At 38.6% G+C, this 21,487-nt stretch overlaps 1 protein-coding gene across 4 annotated transcripts; it reads left to right on the top strand.

The window, feature by feature from the left end:
• The first annotated feature begins 972 nt into the window (after window positions 1–972).
• On the top strand, window positions 973–21,197 carry tpd52l2a (tpd52 like 2a). Of its 4 annotated transcripts, XM_062998948.1 has the most exons (9): window positions 973–1,086; window positions 1,561–1,658; window positions 6,373–6,521; window positions 10,916–10,963; window positions 15,505–15,606; window positions 16,777–16,803; window positions 18,016–18,060; window positions 18,336–18,372; window positions 20,124–21,197. In XM_062998948.1, the coding sequence occupies exons 1-9, from the start codon at window positions 1,068–1,070 to the stop codon at window positions 20,163–20,165; spliced, it is 567 nt and encodes a 188-aa protein (XP_062855018.1). In that variant the 5' UTR covers window positions 973–1,067; the 3' UTR covers window positions 20,166–21,197. The 4 variants fall into 4 exon arrangements, with proteins under 4 accessions (XP_062855018.1, XP_062855020.1, XP_062855021.1 ...); XM_062998950.1 differs by lacking the exon at window positions 10,916–10,963; XM_062998951.1 differs by lacking the exons at window positions 16,777–16,803; window positions 18,016–18,060.
• The last annotated feature ends 290 nt before the right edge of the window (window positions 21,198–21,487 follow it).

The raw sequence follows: 21,487 nt of genomic DNA, 5'->3' as shown, positions 1-21,487 counted from the left end.
GTTTCAAAATGAGTTGTAAAAAAATCACATATTACTAATGATATCAGCATAAACACATAACATGTAAAACTAAACCTTAAAAACTATTTATGTTCACAGATTACAATTTAAATACAATTTATAGGCCGCTCAGGTGGCGCAGCAGTAAAACACACAATAATAATAATGTAAGAAATGAAGGCTGTTTTTGCACTTATAACAAGCCCCATGCAACGTTGGTATAATAATAATAATAATAATAATAATAATAATGTAATAATAATAATAATAATAAATATAAAAAATAAAGGCTGTTTTGCACTAACAACAAGCCCATGCAACGCTGGTATAATAATAATAGTAATGATAATAATAATAATAATGTAAGAAATAAAGGCTGTTTTTGCACTTATAACAAGCCCCAAGCAACGCTGGTATAATAATAATAATCATAATAATAATAATAATAATAATAATAATAATAATGTAAGAAATAAAGGCTGTTTTTGCACTTACAACAAGCCCCATGCAACGCTGGTATAATAATGATTATAATAATAATAATAATGTAAGAAATAAAGGCTGTTTTTGCACTTATAACAAGCCCCAAGCAACGCTGGTATAATAATAATAATAATAATAATAATAATAATAATAATAATAATAATAATGTAAGAAATAAAGGCTGTTTTTGCACTTACAACAAGCCCCATGCAACGCTGGTATAATAATGATTATAATAATAATAATAATAATAATAATTATTATTATTATTATAATGTAAAAATAAAGGCAACGCTGGTGTTAGATTTAGACTACGCTTTAAATGTATTTGTAACTTTTTAAAATTATTTAATACAGTCCAAAAAGTAAAAAAAAATAAAAATACAAAAGTAAGAAAGAAAAGAAAAAGAGTAAAAATAAACAAACCCGACCATGCATGAGTTTACGAGAATTCTTATGCTACGTCACCGCACTGTTCCGGAAGTGTGAATCTGCTGTTTCTGCACGTCAACACTGCACAGGATCAGCGCTGTTCTGTAACACTAAACAAGTTCAACTCTTTAAATCTGTTTATTTTTATCAGAATGGACTCAGCAGGTGGAGGTAAGACGTTCTAAGAGATTTATAACTATAAATGTGTTTAAAAACAGTACCAGGTGCATTTACTCGGGCTGACGGTAGTAATGTATCGTTAGCTCAGTCAGTTTTACGCAGCTTAACTTAGCTTATCTTCTCTATTTAAACTTTATAATAAATAACAACTTTTATTATTGTACAAAATCACATATTTTAATCTCTAATATTGCGTCCAAACTTACTTTCATCAGTTTGTTTGTTTAGCTAGTTAGCTAAGTGCTCACACGCCTGTATTAGATGTAAACAGTAGATCTGTATTACACACATTAGTTACTGATTAGAATAATTCTAGTCTCCATTCAGACACTTTTTCTTTTAAACTTGTGTATTTATCTACGTGCTGCCACTTAGACCCGAGTAGACTCGCTTATAAACACACAGACATGTCTAGATCTGCCATAATGCTATGAGACCTAACCCGAGTTTCTGGTTTGGGTGGAGATTTCTCCAAGTTCGATGTGGATGGAGCCAGTGGAAGGACTGTACCACCAGGCCTCACAGTGCAGGAGGCAGAAGAGATACAGCTGGAACTCACAAAGGTACTGGACATTTCCCTCAGTTCACAAGGACCCCAAACTGATCAGCTAATAATGGTCAATAAAAAGCTTAGTGGTTAAGGCACTGGACTAGTAATCAGAAGGTTGCCGGTTCAAGCCCCACCATCACCAGGTTGCCACTGTTGGGTCCTTGATGTGATTAATATGAATATAAAGTTATAACTATAGCTATTTACATATATGGAATTATATCTATGTACATAGTACTATATACATAATAGCAATAGTAACAATAAGCATATGAATAAAAATGGGTATGTATTATAATAATAACAGTAATAATAATAAAGATTAGTTAGGTATATATTATAGTAATAACAGTAATAGTAATAAAGATTAGTTAGGTATATATTATAATAATAATAAAGATGTGTAAATAATAACTATACAGCTGTAACTATAACTATATAAGGATGGTGAAAACTATAACTATACATATATATGTATGACGGTTGTGTAAAGTGCAGGTGCAAATGATAAATACTTATAACAGTCCAGTGTGCAGTCCGGGGTGATGGTAAAGTGCAGATGCAATGATAAATATTAACAACAGTCCAGTGTGTAATCCGGGGTGATGGTAAAGTATACTGTCACAACTGTAAGTCGCTTTGGATGAAAGCGTCTGCTAAATGCTGAAAATGTAAATGTAAAAGTTACTGTATGTGAAAACACATGGACTAACTGGCAGGCCCAAAGCACTTAACTCGAAGCATGATGTAGTTCTTGTAAGGTGAGCATGGGTGGTTATACAACCCCTGGCAAAAATTATGGAATCACCACTCTTGGAAGATGTTCTGTCAATTGTTTAATTTTGTAGAAAAAAAAAAAATCACAGACATGCCACAAAACTATCATTTTTCAAAATGTCAACCTTCTGGCATTAAGAAACAATAAAAAAAAGAAACAAATATTATAGTTGTGGTCAGTCACAATTGCTTTTTTTAGATCAAGTAGAGGAAAAAAATATGGAATCACTCAAATCTGAGGAAAAAATTATGGAATCACTCTGTAATTTGCAGTTTAAAAACAAAACATCTGCAGCAGATTAGATTTGCTAATTATTCTTCAGTTTAAAAAGAGTGCTTACACCTCGGAGAGCTGTTGCACAAAGCAGATTGTCATGAATCATGGTTCCAACACAAGATATGTCAGTTGAAACAAATGAGAGGATTATAAAACTCCTTCAAGAAGATAAATCATTGTGGAATGTCGCAAAAGATGTTGGTTGTTCCCAGTAAGCTGTGTTTAAAATCTGGACCAAGTACAAACAAAATGGGAAGGTTGTAAAAGGGAAGCATACTGGTAGACCAAGTAAGACATCAAAGCATCAAGATAGAAAACTTAAAGCAATATGTCTTGAAAACAGAAAATGCACAACAAAACAAATGAGAAACAAGTGGCCGGAAAGTGGAGTCAATGTCTGTGACTGAACTGTAAGAAATCACCTAAAAGAAATGGGATTTACATACAGAAAAGCCAAACAAAAGCCATCATTAACACCTAAAAAGAAAAGAACAAGGTTAAAGTAGGCTAAAGAAAAGCAATCGTGGACTGTGGGTGACTGGATACAAGTGATTTTCAGTGATGAATCGCGAATCTGCATTGAGCAAGGTGATGATGCTGGAACTTTTGTTTGGTGTCTGTCCAATGAAATTTATGAAGATAACTGCCTAAAGAAAACATGTTAATTTCCACAGTTGTTGATGATATGGGCCTGCATGTCGGGTAAAGGCACAGGGGAGATGGTCTTCAATAAATGCCAAAGTCCACATTGAAATTTTGGACGCTTTTCTTATTCCATCAGTTGAAAGGATGTTTGGTGATGATGACTTCATTTTTCAAGATGATAATGCATCTTGCCATAGGGCAAAGGACGTGAAAACTTTCCTTCAAGAAAACATATAATGTCAATGGCATGGCCTGCAAATAGTCCGGATCTCAATCCATTTGAAAATCTCTGGTGGAAATTGAAGAAAATGGTCAATGACAAGGTTCCAACCTGCAAAGCTGATCTGGCAACAGCAAGAGAGAGTTGAAGGCAGATTGATGAAGAATACTGTTTGTCATTAGTTAACTCCATGCCTCAGAGAGTTTAAACCATTATAAAAGCCAGAGGTGGTGCAACAAAGTAATAATGGTGCAGTGTTTTCTAATGATTCCATAATTTTTTCCTCAGATTTGAGTGATTCCATATTTTTTTCCTCTACTTGATCTAAAAAAAAGCAATTGTGACTGACCACAACTACTATATTTGTTTCTTTTTTTTATTGTTTCTTAATGCCAGAGGGTTGACAGTTTGAGAAATGATAGTTTTGTGGCATGTCTGTGATTTATTTTTTTTCTACAAAATTAAACAATTGAAAGAACATCTTCCAAGAGTGGTGATTCCATAATTTTTGCCAGGGGTTGTACTACAATGCTGTAAGAACACTTTAAAATTGTTTGTGCTGTCAGTACAGTATATCATTACAAATGTACTAAAATAAATATTTAGGTATTTGTTCAGGTCTGCTTGTACTGGAGTTAATTTACTAAATAAAGCCCAATTTGGCTTGAACCAGGGACCTTTGAATTACTAATATAATGTCTTAGCTGCTGCACTACCACTCCTCCAGAAGTCATGTCATACACACTCCTGATCAAAATCTTAAGACCAGTTACAAAATTGCAAGAATTTGCATTTTGCACTATTGGATCTTAAGAAGGTTCCAAGTAGAGCTTCACAATGCTAAAAGAAGAAATGGGTGCAAGAGACAAAAACTTTTAAGCAGTCAATTTATTGAAAACTGCATTTACACTCAAACATGCTTTTTTCAGCTGATCAAAAGTTTAAGACCACAGCCTTTAAAAGCCAAAATGTGCGCAGAAATTTGGATTCCATGTCATTTTCTGTCAAGTATTTACACTGTCAAGACCTCCTGATGGCAAAAGCAAAAAAGCTCACTGACTTTGAACGTGGTAGGATTGTTGAGCTTCATAAGCAAGGCCTCTCACAACGTGCCATCGCTGCTGAGATTGGATGCAGTAAGACAGTCATTTTGCATTTATTAAAAGACCCTGAGGGTTATGGAACAAAAAAGTCAAGTGGTAGACCCAAAAACATTTCACCAGCGCTGAGCCCCAGGATCCGATTGGCTGTCCGTCAAGATACGGGACAATCCTCGACCCAAATTAAGGCCATTACTGGTGCTGACTGCAGCTCAATAACCATCAGACGGCATCTGCGAGGGAAGGGCTTCAGAAACAAAAAACTTCTTCAAAGGCCACGTCTTCTTCAACGCCACAAAATTGCCCGTTTGGACTTTGCAAGGGAGCACCAAACATGGGACATTGAAAGTTGGAAGAAAGTTTTATTCCCTGATGAGAAAAATGTTTACCTTGACGGTCCTGATGGCTTCCAACGTTACTGGCATGACAAGGAGATCCCACATGAGATGTTTTCTACGCGGCACAGTGGGGGGGCGCCATCATGATTTGGGGTGCTTTTTCCTTCAATGGAACAATGGAGCTTCAGGTTGTGCAGGGGCATCAAACAGCAGCTGGCTTTGTGGAGATGTTGCAGCGGGCATCCCTCATGACTGAGGGCCCTCGTCTGTGTGGTAATGACTGGGTTTTTCAACAGGACAATGCTGTAGTTCACAATGCCCGCCTGACAAAGGACTTCTTCCAAGAGAATAACGTCACTCTTTTGGACCATCCTGCGTGTTCCCCTGATCTAAATCTGAATGAGAACATTTGGGGATGGATGGCAAGGGAAGTTTACAAAAATGGACATCAGTTCCAGACAGTGGATGCCCTTTGTGAAGCCATCTTCAACACTTGGAGCAACGTTCCCACTAGCCTCCTGAAAACACTTGCATCAAGCATGCCTAAACGATTGTTTGAAGTGATCAACAAGAATGGTGGAGCTACTCATTACTGAGTCCTTTTTTTGACACTTTGATTTCTGTTTTGAGGGGGTTTTCGTTTTTTTTTTTAGCTATGGTCTTAAACTTTTGATCAGCTGATGAACAGCCTATTTCAGTTAAATTGTTGTTTTCAATAAATTGCCTGCTCAAAAGTTTTTGTCTCTTGCACCCATTTCTTCTTTTAGCATTGTGAAGCTCTACTCAGAACCTTCTTAAGATCCAATAGTGCAAAATGCAAATTCTTGCAATTTTTTAACTGGTCTTAAGATTTTGATCAGGAGTGTACATTATATGGTCTAAAACATTTTACAGCATCACAAGCCTCTACTTTTCTGGGAGGGCTTTCCACAAAAACTTTTACCCATTCAGACAAAAGATCACTGTCAGGTCAGTCACTGATTTTAAACAGGCCTGACTAGTGGGTGCTTGGGTGGTGTAACAGTCTAAGCAGTCTAGAAAGTCTATGTCAAGTTTAAATCTCAGCTGTGCTCTCAGCCAGTTGGGAACCTACACAGACTTGATGGGCTGGTTGATGGCCATGATTGTATGATTGTAGAGATAGAGGCATTTGAGGCTTGTATAATTCCTATGACATTATTTTTTTATAATACAAAAAGCTGATAATTGATAAAGCCACACTTAAGCTTAGTTCCTTGTCAGTGACTAACCAAATGTCTGCTAATTACTTTGCACATGTATTTGAATATGAAAATTAGATAATGAACACGTGTTTAGTAAGTCTACAGTAAAAAAAAAAAGTTGTCTAACTAGATGGTCTTGTTTTGCAGGTGGAGGATGAAATTCTGACTTTAAGGCAGGTTCTGTCTGCAAAAGAGAAGCATGCTGGGGATCTAAGAAGGAGGCTGGGCATGACCCCTCTGTCTGAGATCAAAAGCAACTTTACCAAAGGTTGGCATGAAGTTCAGGCTTCAAATGCGTAAGTATGGTGTAAGCTGTTAAAGGACAGTTCATTCTCACATCCTTTAGTGTAATTTTATGCAAATTTTTATCTTCACCTTTATTGTATCTGTCAACAGTCTATAGCGCTTTCTTTTTCCACTCATTTTATATTCTATCCTATCCTATATTATTAGTTTCCTATTTCTGTTTTCTTGGAGGATCATCACCTTTTCTGAAATACTTTCTTTAAGGTTTCCTCACTTATTTACTAATTTCTGCTTCTAGTTATATGAGAACCTCACAGACTCTTGGGGACTTGAATCACAAAATTACATCATCTGGCGTGTGAGTTTTCCCTCTCACTTTCTTCCTTTGCTTTCCCATGCGTTTCTGTTTTCTTGCTATGGTTGTGTAACGCTTTATCTGTCTGCATTCTTGTACTGTTTCTTAATCACTTCTAAAACACCCATCAGAGCTGTCAAGGTTGTGTCTATGTTATCAATTTTAGCTGAGCTTTTTTGTCTTTAGTTAGATTCTATCACATTAGAACATAGATTTTAAGCCGCTCAGGTGGCGTAGCAGTAAAATACACTAGCACACCAGAGCTGGGATTTCGAATACATTTTTAAAAAACGTGTCGGAGGGGGAGTGTGTCAGTTTGCTCTCCTCAGTTAGGGGTGGGGGTCAGCACCAGTAGAGAGGAAGAATAACGCAATCGGGTAAAAATTGGACACGCTAAAAAGGGAGAAAATGCATTGGCAAAACATTGGAAAAAAATGTTAAAGATGTGCTAGCTACAGTAATGGGAGGTTTAACATTTCAAGAGAGAATTGGACTGGCTGAATGTACCTAATATTTTATATAGTTGCAATTCCCTCCTGGGATTGATTCAGTAGAGAGTGCGTCCTGTGGAGATTTTAGAAAATACATGTACAATTTTGGCATTTTAGTAGATGCTCTTATCCAAATCGACTTTCAGCAACTGGGACTGAATACAATCCAAGCAATTCAGGGCTAAGAGCCTTGCTTATGGGCCCAACGCTGGTATCTTGGTGGGGCTTAAACTAGATTCGTACCAATCACTAGTCCAGTACCTTTTGCACTAAGCTACCACTGCCTTTTTAAAAGACATAACTGACAGAAAACTAGCTACACTATTGCTAATCACACTTTCTACATTTCATATCTTATAACACAAATCTACTCTTTAAATTTATTTTATTAAGATTTAAATCCTGTCACTTAAATATCCTCAGGTGTTTGGAGACAGATTTCAGAGACTTGTTATGCATTGATGGTCAACCAAAAAACTCTTCCAAACCAATACAAAGAATACAAATTCATATATGCTGGCGTTGGTCCCTCCAGAGATCAAAACTGCCATGTGAACACAGATTTGAATGTTGAGTCTACCTTTTGCATAAAACAACCAACAAAGAACCACAACTAAGAAACTCAGTGTTAATTAGCTAATTTGCATATGGGATGCAATATAGCGGTCAGATTTAAATCAGGCTAAGTGGTAACACAAATGACTAGTAAATTTTAATGCATGTAGAGGAACTCTTATCAGGATACAATGTAGATACAAGTAATGGATCCATCATATCCCTGTGTCTTTTAACTAGGTACAACACATATAAAACATAGCGTGCACAGTAGCCCTTCTGTTGGTCTGTGCCAAACTTCATTGCCTTTGTGGTCTTTACAACCTGTCGTGGTTTGTGCTTGTCCCTCCTCAGACCACTGTCAGTAAGTACTCACCACTGCTGCCCATAAGAACTTTTTGCTGTTTTTGAGATACTTCAACCCAGTTGTTTAGCAATAACAATTTGGTGCTTATCAAAGTCACTCAGGTCTTTGTGCTGCTCTTATCTGCTTCAACATGTGTACTGCTAGTAACTACCTTTAGCTCAACATTGAATATATCCATAACTGTCACATACTGTATGCAGTTGTTTCAAAATACAGTGTATCACAAAAGTGAGTACACCCCTCACATTTCTGCAAATATTTCATTATATATTTTCATGGGACAACACTATAGACATGAAACTTGGATATAACTTAGAGTAGTCAGTGTACAGCTTGTATAGCAGTGTAGATTTACTGTCTTCTGAAAATAACTCAACACACAGCCATTAATGTCTAAATAGCTGGCAACATAAGTGAGTACACCCCACAGTGAACATGTCCAAATTGTGCCCAAATGTGTCGTTGTCCCTCCCTGGTGTCATGTGTCAAGGTCCCAGGTGTGAATGGGGAGCATGGCTGTTAAATTTGGTGTTTTGGGTACAATTCTCTCATACTGGCCACTGGATATTCAACATGGCACCTCATGGCAAAGAACTCTCTGAGGATGTGAGAAATAGAATTGTTGCTCTCCACAAAGATGGCCTGGGCTATAAGAAGATTGCTAACACCCTGAAACTGAGCTACAGCATGGTGGCCAAGGTCATACAGCGGTTTTCCAGGACAGGTTCCACTCGGAACAGGCTTCGCCAGGGTCGACCAAAGAAGTGGAGTCCACGTGTTCGGCGTCATATCCAGAGATTGGCTTTAAAAAATAGACACATGAGTGCTGCCAGCATTGCTGCAGAGGTTGAAGACGTGGGAGGTCAGCCTGTCAGTGCTCAGACCATACGCCGCACACTGCATTAACTCGGTCTGCATGGTCATCATCCCAGAAGGAAGCTGACGCACAAGAAAGCCAGCAAACAGTTTGCTGAAGACAAACAGTCCAAGAATAAACTTGTTTGGCTCAGATGGTGTCCAGCATGTGTGGCGGCGCCCTGGTGAGAAGTACCAAGACAACTGTATCTTGCCTATAGTCAAGCATGGTGGTGGTAGCATCATGGTCTTGGGCTGCATGAGTGTTGCTGGCACTGGGGAGCTGCAGTTCATTGAGGGAAACATGAATTCCAACATGTACTGTGACATTCTGAAACAGAGCATGATCCCCTCCCTTCGAAAACTGCCTTGCTGAGGAAGCTGAAGGTAAAAGTGATGGACTAAACCCAATTGAGCACCTGTGGCGCATCCTCAAGTGGAAGGTGGAGGAGTTCAAGGTGTCTAACATCCACCAGCTCCGTGATGTCATCATGGAGAAGTGGAAGAGGATTCCAGTAGCAACCTGTGCAGCTCTGGTGAATTCCATGCCCAGGAGGGTTAAGGCAGTGCTGGATAATAATGGTGGTCACACAAAATATTGACACTTTGGGCACAATTTGGACATGTTCACTGTGGGGTGTACTCACTTATGTTGCCAGCTATTTAGACATTAATGGCTGTGTGTTGAGTTATTTTCAGAAGACAGTAAATCTACACTGCTATACAAGTTGTACACTGACTACTCTAAGTTATATCCAAGTTTTATTTCTATAGTGTTGTCCCATGAAAAGATATAATAAAATATTTGCAGAAATGTGAGGGGTGTACTCACTTTTGTGATACACTGTACATACTGATATGCACATTTTTAAGGTGGTTCTAATGTTCTGGCTTGGCTGTGTATGAACTAAAAGTTAATTAAATAAGATGTTCTACCTGGTTGCAATCTATAAAACAAATAGGGGCTTCCTTACCTTACAGCTCTTAATTTTAGGTCTTAATGTATTTACTTATTTGGTTGATTTTAAACTGCAATTGTTTTCTTTTTTGCCCCTTGAAGTTTCCCAAGATTATAAATATATGTTCCTCCTTACTGCCAGATGCCTATGTTTAGTTACTGAAACTTTCTAAAAGTTCTAACTATTAAAACATTTCGATAATATAATGGAGTCAAACCGGTTTTGAAAGTCTAGCACCTCTGACAGCTTTGCCATGTTAACAATACCAATGGTGTCTCTAGGAATGTTCAAGGTTTTGGAAAACTTGCCATTTTGGTGCAATGAAATGATCACCTTTCTCAGCTTTTGTGACAGCGCTGTAGTTTTCACCATGGTTGTTACACACATTGAACACACTTCTGGGTTTTGTTTCTAAAACGCATCACAAAATTACAAATTAAAAATGATTATTGATTCCCAATGGTTTAATCATGTAGTAACACAGCTTTAGGTTGTACATATTAGCAGTAGGGTTCAAGATCACTTGAATTGTGTACTAACAAAATACTACATTATGCATTTTATTTGTTCATTTGCTGCATCATTTAACTGATGCAGACTTTCGATAAAGTAAAATCTAGTTCTGCAGAAATCTTTTGAGTTATAAATTCTTACTTGTTTGCAGGTTGAATATTTCAGTTGCATACCTACAAAATGCCCATATATGACAGATATGCTGGACAAAATACCCAATGAGTGTTGGTATACGGTTGGTATATTAACGTTAACATTAAGAAAGACTTATGTACAAAATGTCTGTACTTTTTTGATGTGTGTAGCAAAGATAATGTACAAATATTGTTGTGTTTTTGTGTGCGTGCAGTTATCTTACGGCTTCTGCAACTCTGGAGGACATTAGTCGTTCTGATGTGTGAGTTTTATACTTCTGTTTTATTTTAAATATTCAAATAAAAATTCATTTAATTTTTAATTTTGTTTAGATAAAATTAGAAGGCATTAAGAAAATTGTGAGAACACATTTAGGGTTTCAGCTAAAATAATGGTTTTAGAGCGGATTAGGTAAAAAAAAGTTAACTCTTAACTTACTTTGTTTTGTTTTAAAAGAATGCACTAGATACACTATATGGCCAAACATATATGGACATCTGACAATGGGATTGTTGGACGTCCCATTTAGATATAGATATCCTTTATTTGTCATATATACAGTGTATCACGAAAGTGAGTACACCCCTCACATTTCTGCAAATATTTCATTATATCTTTTCATGGGACAACACTATAGACATGAAACTTGGATATAACTTAGAGTAGTCAGTGGACAGCTTGTATAGCAGTGTAGATTTACTGTCTTCTGAAAATAACTCAACACACAGCCATTAATGTCTAAATAGCTGGCAACATAAGTGAGTACACCCCACAGTGAACATGTCCAAATTGTGCCCAAATGTGTCGTTGTCCCTCCCTGGTGCCATGTGTCAAGGTCCCAGGTGTAAATGGGGAGCAGGGCTGTTAAATTTGGTGTTTTGGGTACAATTCTCTCATACTGGCCACTGGATATTCAACATGGCACCTCATGGCAAAGAACTCTCTGAGGATGTGAGAAATATAATTGTTGCTCTCCACAAAGATGGCCTGGGCTATAAGAAGATTGCTAACACCCTGAAACTGAGCTACAGCATGGTGGCCAAGGTCATACAGCGGTTTTCCAGGACAGGTTCCACTCGGAACAGGCTTCGCCAGGGTCGACCAAAGAAGTTGAGTCCACGTGTTCGGCGTCATATCCAGAGGTTGGCTTTAAAAAATAGACACATGAGTGCTGCCAGCATTGCTGCAGAGGTTGAAGACGTGGGAGGTCAGCCTGTCAGTGCTCAGACCATACGCCGCACACTGCATCAACTCGGTCTGCATGGTCGTCATCCCAGAAGGAAGCTGACGCACAAGAAAGCCAGCAAACAGTTTGCTGAAGACAAGCAGTCCAAGAACATGGATTACTGGAATGCCCTGTGGTCTGACGAGACCAAGATAAACTTGTTTGGCTCAGATGGTGTCCAGCATGTGTGGCGGCGCCCTGGTGAGAAGTACCAAGACAACTGTATCTTGCCTACAGTCAAGCATGGTGGTGGTAGCATCATGGTCTTGGGCTGCATGAGTGTTGCTGGCACTGGGGAGCTGCAGTTCATTGAGGGAAACATGAATTCCAACATGTACTGTGACATTCTGAAACAGAGCATGATCCCCTCCCTTCGAAAACTGGGCCTCATGGCAGTTTTCCAACAGGATAACGACCCCAAACACAACCTCCAAGATGACAACTGCCTTGCTGAGGAAGCTGAAGGTAAAGGTGATGGACTAAACCCAATTGAGCACCTGTGGCGCATCCTCAAGTGGAAGGTGGAGGAGTTTAAGGTGTCTAACATCCACCAGCTCCGTGATGTCATCACGGAGGAGTGGAAGAGGATTCCAGTAGCAACCTGTGCAGCTCTGGTGAATTCCATGCCCAGGAGAGTTAAGGCAGTGATAATAATGGTGGTCACACAAAATATTGACACTTTAGGCACAATTTGGACATGTTCACTGTGGGGTGTACTCACTTATGTTGCCAGCTATTTAGACATTAATGGCTGTGTGTTGAGTTATTTTCAGAAGACAGTAAATCTACACTGCTATACAAGTTGTACACTGACTACTCTTAGTTATATCCAAGTTTCATGTCTATAGTGTTGTCCCATGAAAAGATATAATGAAATATTTGCAGAAATGTGAGGGGTGTACTCACTTTCGTGATACACTGTACATATACAGATGTACAGTACAATAAAATTATTTCTTTACATATCCCAGCTTGTTTGGGAGCTGGGGTCAGAGCGCAGGGTCAGCCATCGTACGGCGCCCCTGGAGCAGACAGGGTTAAGGGCCTTGCTCAAGGACCCAACAGTGGCTGCATAGCAGAGCCTGGATTTGAACGGCCAAACGAAGGCTTTCAAACGAAGGCTTCTTACTAGACCTTGTCAAAAGAGCATTTGTATGGCTGGGTACTGATGTTGGTTAAGAAAGCCTCAATTGATGTACCAGTTCATTCCAAAGCTGCTCAGTGGTGCTGAGGGTTCTTTGAACTAAGCTTCTCTTTATGTCTTGCTTTGTGCACAGAGGCTCAGTAATGCTGGAACATGAAAATCGCTTCCCTAAACTGTTGCTGCAAAGTTCTGAGCATCAAACTTTCTTTATATAATTGATTTATTACATGTGTTAGCAATTGTTGTGGCTGAAACACATAAATTCAATATTTAGAAGGGGTGTCTCAGTAACTCTGTCCATATAGTGTAGCCATAATAGGTGGACTGTGCAGATTCATTACATCATCACAGCTGGCAGCACGGTGGCTCAGTGGGTAGCACTGTCGCCTCACAGCAAGAAGGTCCTGGGTTCAATCAACAGGCGGGGCGGTCCGGGTCATTTCTGTGTGGAGTTTGCATGTTCTCCCCGTGTCCGCGTGGGTTTCCTCTGGGAGCTCCGGTTTTCTCCCACAGTCCAAAAACATGCAAGTGAGGTGAATTGGAGATACTAATTTGTCCAAGACTGTGTTTGATATAACCTTGTGAACTGATGAACCTTGTGTAATGAGTAACTGCCGTTTCTGTCATGAATGTAACCAAAGAGGGTAAAACATGACGTTAAAATCCTAATAAACAAACATCATCACAGTTTATATAAGAACAGGAGTGTATCATTATATAAGAATATCAAAACTTTGATGTAATCATGTATGTTTATCTGCCTTCTACCTGTTCTTATGCCTTAGTGCCACAAACAACAAGCTAATCAAATTAACTGATAGTTGGGAGCAGTTAGATGTTTCAAGGCTTGATTTCAGGCAGCTCCTTTCAGGATGTAGATTAAAATGTCTCAATATGCTGCACAATATGGAAAATATAAGAAAATCATACTCAAATCTCACTTCTGGTTGGGTCAGTATTGTATGGAAGCAGGGCACAGGAACAGCTGATAGGATTAAGAGCCTAAACTGATGCTTAGGTTTCTTATTATAGATGAGTTACTGATTATAGATGAGTAAAGTTGTTGGCTCAGTGAAGTCAGAAGTTTACATACACTGTTATGTCATGCTAGTCTTGGGATTTCATTTTTTTTCTGCAATTGAGTTAGTGTAACAGTTTTTTTCTTTTAAACGGCTCACTGGTTTGTTGCTGATTACAAAAAGCTTGCTTGACTGTGGACTGTAACTCTCACTCTCAGCTATTTTTTTTTTTTTTTTTTTTTTTTTATGAAATACCTGCGTATCCATGGTTCTCGGATTATATATGATCATCTGGCCAGAATTTCTTTTAGCATAAGAAGTGACACTTCAATCCATATGATTACTTTTAGGTGCCTGACTTCTAGGTTTACATTGGGGAAAAAGTGCTCTGATCAACTTTGTTACTTTGCAGTTTGGTTAACCGGCTTGTATGTGACCAAAACAACCAATAACTAATTGACAGAGTATAACTGAATATGGCAAGATTAAATATAATATAAATAAAAATAAAAATGAAAACAAATGTAATGTGTATCTACTAATAATGCCGAATAATGAGGCATGAATCCTAAAAGCAGAATCATTCTGTGTATTTAAAGGTTAGCAGTAAGCACACTAGAGATGTGAGCAAGTGTAGCACCTTATATGACAATCTCAAAACATTTTCCTGATTGGAGTTTGTCTTACATATCACAGGTTCATGTCTCACCATCACTGATTTGCCACTGTTGGGCCCCTGAACAGAGCCCCAGTTGCTTTGAATAAATACATAGTCTTTACTAAAGGCCAAAAATAGAAATAAAAATGAATGCAAAGCATGAAGATTAATCTTAATATTGGTTCAGACTGGGTGAGGAGAAATATCTGGTTTTGTGTTTAGTATATCAGTACTTTATATGATCGAACAATCTGCAAGCAAGGTCAACAGAAAGCCTAGAAAATAAAATCTACACTTACAAGCTCAGTCAGTCAGTTTTTCATACATAATTAACATAATACACAGAAATATGTGATAGGGCAGTGGTAGCCTAGTGGGTGGAGCTTTCTGCTGTCAAAGGTTGAGAGTTCAATGTACCATTTAGCTTGCTACCAACAATAGTGTAGTATGTTGTCTCTTTAGCAACTTTTGTATTTTATATGTGCATTTTTATGCCTGCATGGTTCATTATCTCCCACTGACTTGCTTATCTGTTCCTGACTTACCTATCTGTTTTTATCTTTGTTCATAAGGCTGATATGCACTAACAAAACGACCAAGTTTTAACTCTAAAGCCTAGTGTGCGATATTCCTCTTCTAAAAAACTTCAGATTTCTTGCCTGATTGGTCTTAATTTTAATTAGACCTTTTGGACTTTACACCAGCTAATATTTAATGATGATGGTTAATGAATGGATTCTCCTCCACTTATCTACAGATACAAGAAAACTCAGGAGACTCTTTCTCAGGCGGGTCAGATGACCTCATCAGCTTTCTCCACACTGGGCTCAACTATCAGAAGCAGAGTTGGAGAAATGAGGTTAATATTTAAATTCTATTTTTTTTCCTACCTCAGCCACACTGCTTGTATCTTTCTGTTTTTATTCTGATTTACTGATCCATTGTGTCAGGAATGGCAGTGGTGGATAAATCAGTAGCTTTGGTACCCAGCACTGGCAGGTGTTGTGTGTACTGTCGTCAATCAAGCCATCACTTTTTCATGTCAGAAGAGCTTATTTACATGTTTATTATGATCTTTCAATAACGATGAAAATACACTGATAATAGCTATAGAATTTTACAACATGGCAGTAAAAAGTATTTTATTTAGGTAAGGATACTTGCTCGATGGCTGTGAGAATTTGACTGTATTTATGATGTGGTATCTAAATTCGATGTAAAATTTAACTTAAGAAGTACTCAGTTACATTCCTTAAACACCAGTGTGTGTTAATGTTTACCTAGCTTACTATAGCAAATCTATTTGACTGGATCGACCACAAATCTATGCTGCTATAGTAAGGACAGTTGTGGCCTAGCGGTTAAGGTACTGGACTAGTTATCCAAAGGTTGCTGGTTCAAGCTCCACCACTGCCACTTTGCCACTGTTGGGCCCTTGAGCAAGGCCCTTAACACTCAATTGCTTAGACAATATACTGTCACTGTACTGTACGTTGCTTCGGATAAAAGTGTCTGCTAAATGCTGAGAATGTAAATGACTAGACTGCTTGGGAATAATAAAATTGTGGTTTGTCCACCCCAAAATGTATTTAGTAAAACACATTCTAATTTGACTGAAATCAAGGTCAGATTCATCCTGACTGGTTACCAAAACCCTCCTGTGGTAAACCTTGTCGTGGAGCATCTAAAACCAAACAGGAGCTATAAATAAAGCCCTGTGAAGAATTATATCTCAGTGGTTTATGTAAATCATTACATTGTTACAAAGTATGCTGTTTCTTTTGCATAAAACTTTTTAACCTCACATTTCAGTTCTCAGATAATCTGTCCAGTCTCGCTTTGTGACACTTTATCAAATATATTTATGTACTTTTCAAGCAGCTATTCTACTAACCCTTCTTTCCCTTCATACAAATTTTTGCTCTTTTAACACCTTACCTGGGTTTAGTCTTACTTTTTATATGTAAACAAAAAAAATTTTTACATGTTTTTTTTTTTTTTTAATTTAATGCTGCATTGGGATGAGCAGGGCTTTGACTTACACGCCCTCAACAGGGTAAGAACTTGCTAAGGATCTGCACTTACAACTAATTCCCTTTTGTTTCCCTTTAAATAAAACATTAAGGATTTAAACACTGTGCAAGTATGTAAGCGTTTACATTTGATTGGATTCTGAAATGTGGCAACAAGCTTTTCTTAATCCATGAGTGAACATATTTAATCATTAAAGGTGCTGATGAGCTTTACAGCAGGGATACTATATACACGGCTGGAAGAACATATGTGAATACTGTACACACAACTGCATATATTATGAATATGGTTTAATAATTTCTTTCAGTTTATTTTTACTGTGGTTTCCAGGCGCTTTTTAGGAATAATTGTTTGTTAAACGGGGCGGCACGGTGTCTAAGTGGGTAGCACTGTCACCTCACAGCAAGAAGGTCCTGGGTTCGATCCCCAGGTGGGGCGGTCTGGGTCCTTTCTGTGTGGAGTTTGCATGTTCTGCGTGGGTTTCCTCCGGGAGCTCTGGTTTTCTCCCACAGTCCAAAGACATGCAGTCAGGTTAATTGGAGACACTAAATTGCCCTATAGGTGAACGTGTGTGTGTGTAAGTGTGTCTGCCCTGCGATGGACTGGCTTCCCGTCCAGGGTGTTTCTGTGTGCCTTGCGCCCATTGAAAAGCTGGGATAGGCTCCAGAACCCCCCCACGCCCCCTCCTCGCGACCCTGAGCGGTTAAGAAAGTGAGTGAGTGAAATAGGCTACACAAAAGTCCTAATCACTTGGTTCCTAATGTACCACCGGGATCCAGGGTTCAAATCCCCAGTGGTGCTATCAGCCGGTTGGGTGTTGGGGTGACTGCTGAGGCAATGCCTTGGATTGGCATTCTGTCCAGGCTGTGTTACTGCATTGTGCCCAAGGATTCTGGGGCAAGCCTGACCAGGATAAAGTAGCAGTTAAACAGGAAAATAGAATGAAATGAAATCAGAGGGGTCCTTTAGGGTTTTTTTTCACCTAAAGCGGTCCTTGGCTTCACAAAGTTTGAGAACCTCTGGTATAGAGTATGTTTGAGGTCTCCCACTGTACAGTGTGTAGTAAACATTTGTAAATCCTTTGTTCTGTTACCATTACTGATTGATAGGAGCTCCACACTATATTACTGTAAGTTTTGCTTTAAAGTCTACAGTGTTTGTTCTGTCTTCGCTTGGCTAATGCTCTTGGCTTGCTCTAACGCTTCTGCTTCTGTGTCCTCACCGCTTCGTGTAGTAGCAACTACTCCATGCGCCACTCCTTAAGTATGCCCACTATGAGGTAAAGTACCAGAACCTAAAATCAGTCCTCCTCTTCCATCCTCTCTTTTTTTCTTTTCCTCAGAATCTCTTAGTTGTTTCTGTATTAGTGAAAATAAGGATAGCTTTCATTTCTGCTACAGCCACTTTCTGACACCACAGTGTTTACTGGTTTACTGTAGCTGCACAGCTGCAAGCATCGTTTGTCTCAATTCTGCTTTCAGTTGGACACAAGCCTGCGGTTACTCATTTGTTTGTGTAGTTGTGACATTTCTTTATATTCTTTTATTCTTTTAGGAACTCGCCGACCTTTAAAACCTTTGAGGATAAAGTGGTAAGCATGAATGATCTGGTAATACATAAGTTATAAATTATTTTGTTTTATCCATAACTTCACATGGCTTTTCACTATTATACACTTTGGGCATGAGGAATATTCATATAGAGAAATTTACAGACATTAGTACTTAGATGGCTGGTGGTTTTAACACTGACACACTGCTCTGATGGTCGTATAGAAATTCTAAATATTTTACCACACAAGTCCAGATCATTATAACACATGCCCATTCAAGGGCAGTGGTAATATTAGGACTTTCTTGCCTTAGTCTCAGACTGTAGGGAGCTTTATATGGTCTCACTCTTACCATGTGGGTTTTCTGCAGGTACTACAAGGACTTCGTCTTACCTCCCAAAACAAGTTTAATGTTAATTAACTGCTCTCAATTACCTTTATACACCGATCAGCCATAACATTAAAACCACCTCCTTGTTTCTACACTCACTGTCCATTTTTTTCAGCTCCACTTATTATATAGAAGCACTTTGTAGTTCTACAATTACTGATTGTAGTCCATTCTGTACATACCTTTTTAACCTGCTTTCACCCTGTTCTTCAATGGTCAGGACCCCCACAGGACCACCACAGAGCAGGTATTATTTAGGTGTGTGGATGATTCTCAGCACTGCAGTGACACTGACATGGTGGTGGTGTGTTAGTGTGTGTTGTGCTGGTAAGAGTGGATCAGACACAGCAGCGCTGCTGGAGTTTTTAAATACCGTGTCCACTCACTGTCCACTCTATTAGACACTCATATCTAGTTGGTCCACCTTGTAGAGGTAAAGTCAGAGACGATCTCTCATCTATTGCTGCTGTTTGAGTTGGTCATCTTCTAGACCTTCATCAGTGGTCACAGGACGCTGCCCACGGGGCGCTGTTGGCTGGATATATTTTTGGTTGGTGGACTATTCTCAGTCCAGCACTGACAGTGAGGTGTTTAAAAACCTCATTAGCATTGCTGTGTCTTATCCACTCATACCAGCACAACACACACTAACACACCACCACCATGTCAGTGTCACTGCAGTGCTGAGAATCATCCACCACCCAAATAATACCTGCTCTGTAGTGGTCCTGGCCATTGAAGAACAGGGTGAAAGCAGGCTAAAAAGCTATGCAGAGAAATAGATGGGCTACAGTCAGTAATTGTAGAACTACAAAGTGCTTCTATATGGTAAGTGGAGCTGATAAAATGGACAGGAGGAGGTGGTTTTAATGTTATGGCTGATCGGTGTATGTTTATATGTTACTCATAATCATTTAAATACTGGACATCTTTATGCCTCCAACTTTGCAGCAAGTTTAGGGAGGGTCCTTGTCCTGTTCCAGCATGACTGTATCCCTCTGCACAAAGTAAGGTCTATAAAGACATGAAGAAAAGTCTGGTCCAAAGAAACTCCAGTGACCTGCACAGAGCTCTGACCTCAGAACAGTTCTTGAATAAACTTAAATATCAGTTGAGTCTTACTTGACCAACATCAGTGCCCAGCCATTCAAATGCTCATTTGACTGAATGTGCACACACTCCCAAGGACACTACACTTCTCATTACTTCACTGCTCTTCTCAGAAGAGTGGCTTTTGTTATAGCTCATGGTCAGGTATCCAAATACTTTTGACCATATAGTGTAGCCTTAAAGCAGTGTCGCCCCCCCACCTAACTATTGCCATATTTTTTAAGACTTGTGTTGCCAGCTATGAACACAGCTCATTGTAAATATTAATGTTTATTTTTTCTTTCTCTAGTCTAATTTAGGTGGAAACCGACCGAATGGTGAAGATGCTTAACCCTCAGCTGGCCGTGATTCTCGAGTAGGAAGCACAACCTCATTACCAAATCTGACCTTTCTGAGCAAAACCATGTCTTTTATTGAATGCACTTTGCTAACCACCTGGAAAAGTTACATCTCGATCAATTGGGAGAAACTGTTATATAAAAGCATGACACTTCTGCTGCTGGATTTCTGTATGATTCAATTTGAATAAACTCACACTGTATATTAACTCACACTCCTAAAAATAAACATGAACGTGGGAAACTGCTGGTATCCTCCTAACTGCCGTTCTGTGCAGTGAATTTGTTTGTAGTTTGTAAAAGGGTTTCAGACTAATGTCTGCACTTAAGTTACCAGATTTTGAGTGAGGCCGTTTAGTCCTTGCTGCTCTATACACTGTAGGTAAACCTGGAAAGCTTTCCTGGCACTGTGAGGTACTGCTGGTGCATATGATTGTTACACTTTTATTAAACGATGTATTAAATCCCTGTAACTCAGGGCAACAGGTGCAACATTCGACCCTGGGAATGTAACGTCTTATTAGTGTAGAATATATGATTAAATCCCTTATTTTTATGATTTCTGTTTAGTTGTAAATTTACCCTTGTTGCCCATTAGTCAGTTACTACTGTTTTTCTGCTACAATGAAGGATTCTGTTGAGTTTAAATCTATATTTTGGTGTTTGATTAGATGTGTCATGTCTGTCTTGATTTTTTTTCTCTGGTAAAACATTAAGACAAAAGCTTAAAATAGCAAACTGACCTTTAATGTAATGTGTTGTTTTATATTTATTTTGGCATCATTCAGGAACTAAATGCAACCAAACTGGTGTTTCTGTACATTTTGGCTTATTTTGGTCTGATACAAAATGCAGCGTTCACATAATGAAAGACTGTTAACTTTCTTCTTTACACTAATCTGACTGCAGTGTGTGATTGAATCTTTAAAGGTCTCATGTTGGCCTACTGCAACATATGCTACTGAGGTATTTAATATTCCCATTTTGTTATGGAAATGCTTAAATAAACCTAGAGGTGGAAAACATGCTTTGTTAGATTTTTTTCCTATTTTTAAATTCACACTGAATTCATCTAAGTGCTGGTCGTTCATTCACAAGTGTATTTAATCCTAATTGCAGTTGCTTTAGATTGCACTCTGTGTTGCTGTGGATATGGGTCAATCAGACAGGTGGTCAGATGACAGAAATATGTGGTAATTGTAGATCACATGGCAGCAATTTATATTATTCGTAGTGATTGAGCAACTGGAAAAATATTTACAAAGTATAAAAATAAATGAAAGACCATGAGTGCAATCCTGCGTTGCTGTTGCTG

The sequence above is a fragment of the Trichomycterus rosablanca genome, chromosome 7 (genome assembly GCF_030014385.1).
Source record: "Trichomycterus rosablanca isolate fTriRos1 chromosome 7, fTriRos1.hap1, whole genome shotgun sequence".
In the NCBI taxonomy this organism is placed as follows: Eukaryota; Metazoa; Chordata; class Actinopteri; order Siluriformes; family Trichomycteridae; genus Trichomycterus; species Trichomycterus rosablanca.
The sequence above is the reverse complement of the archived record's forward strand: the minus strand, read 5'-3'. Positions and strand labels throughout refer to the sequence as shown.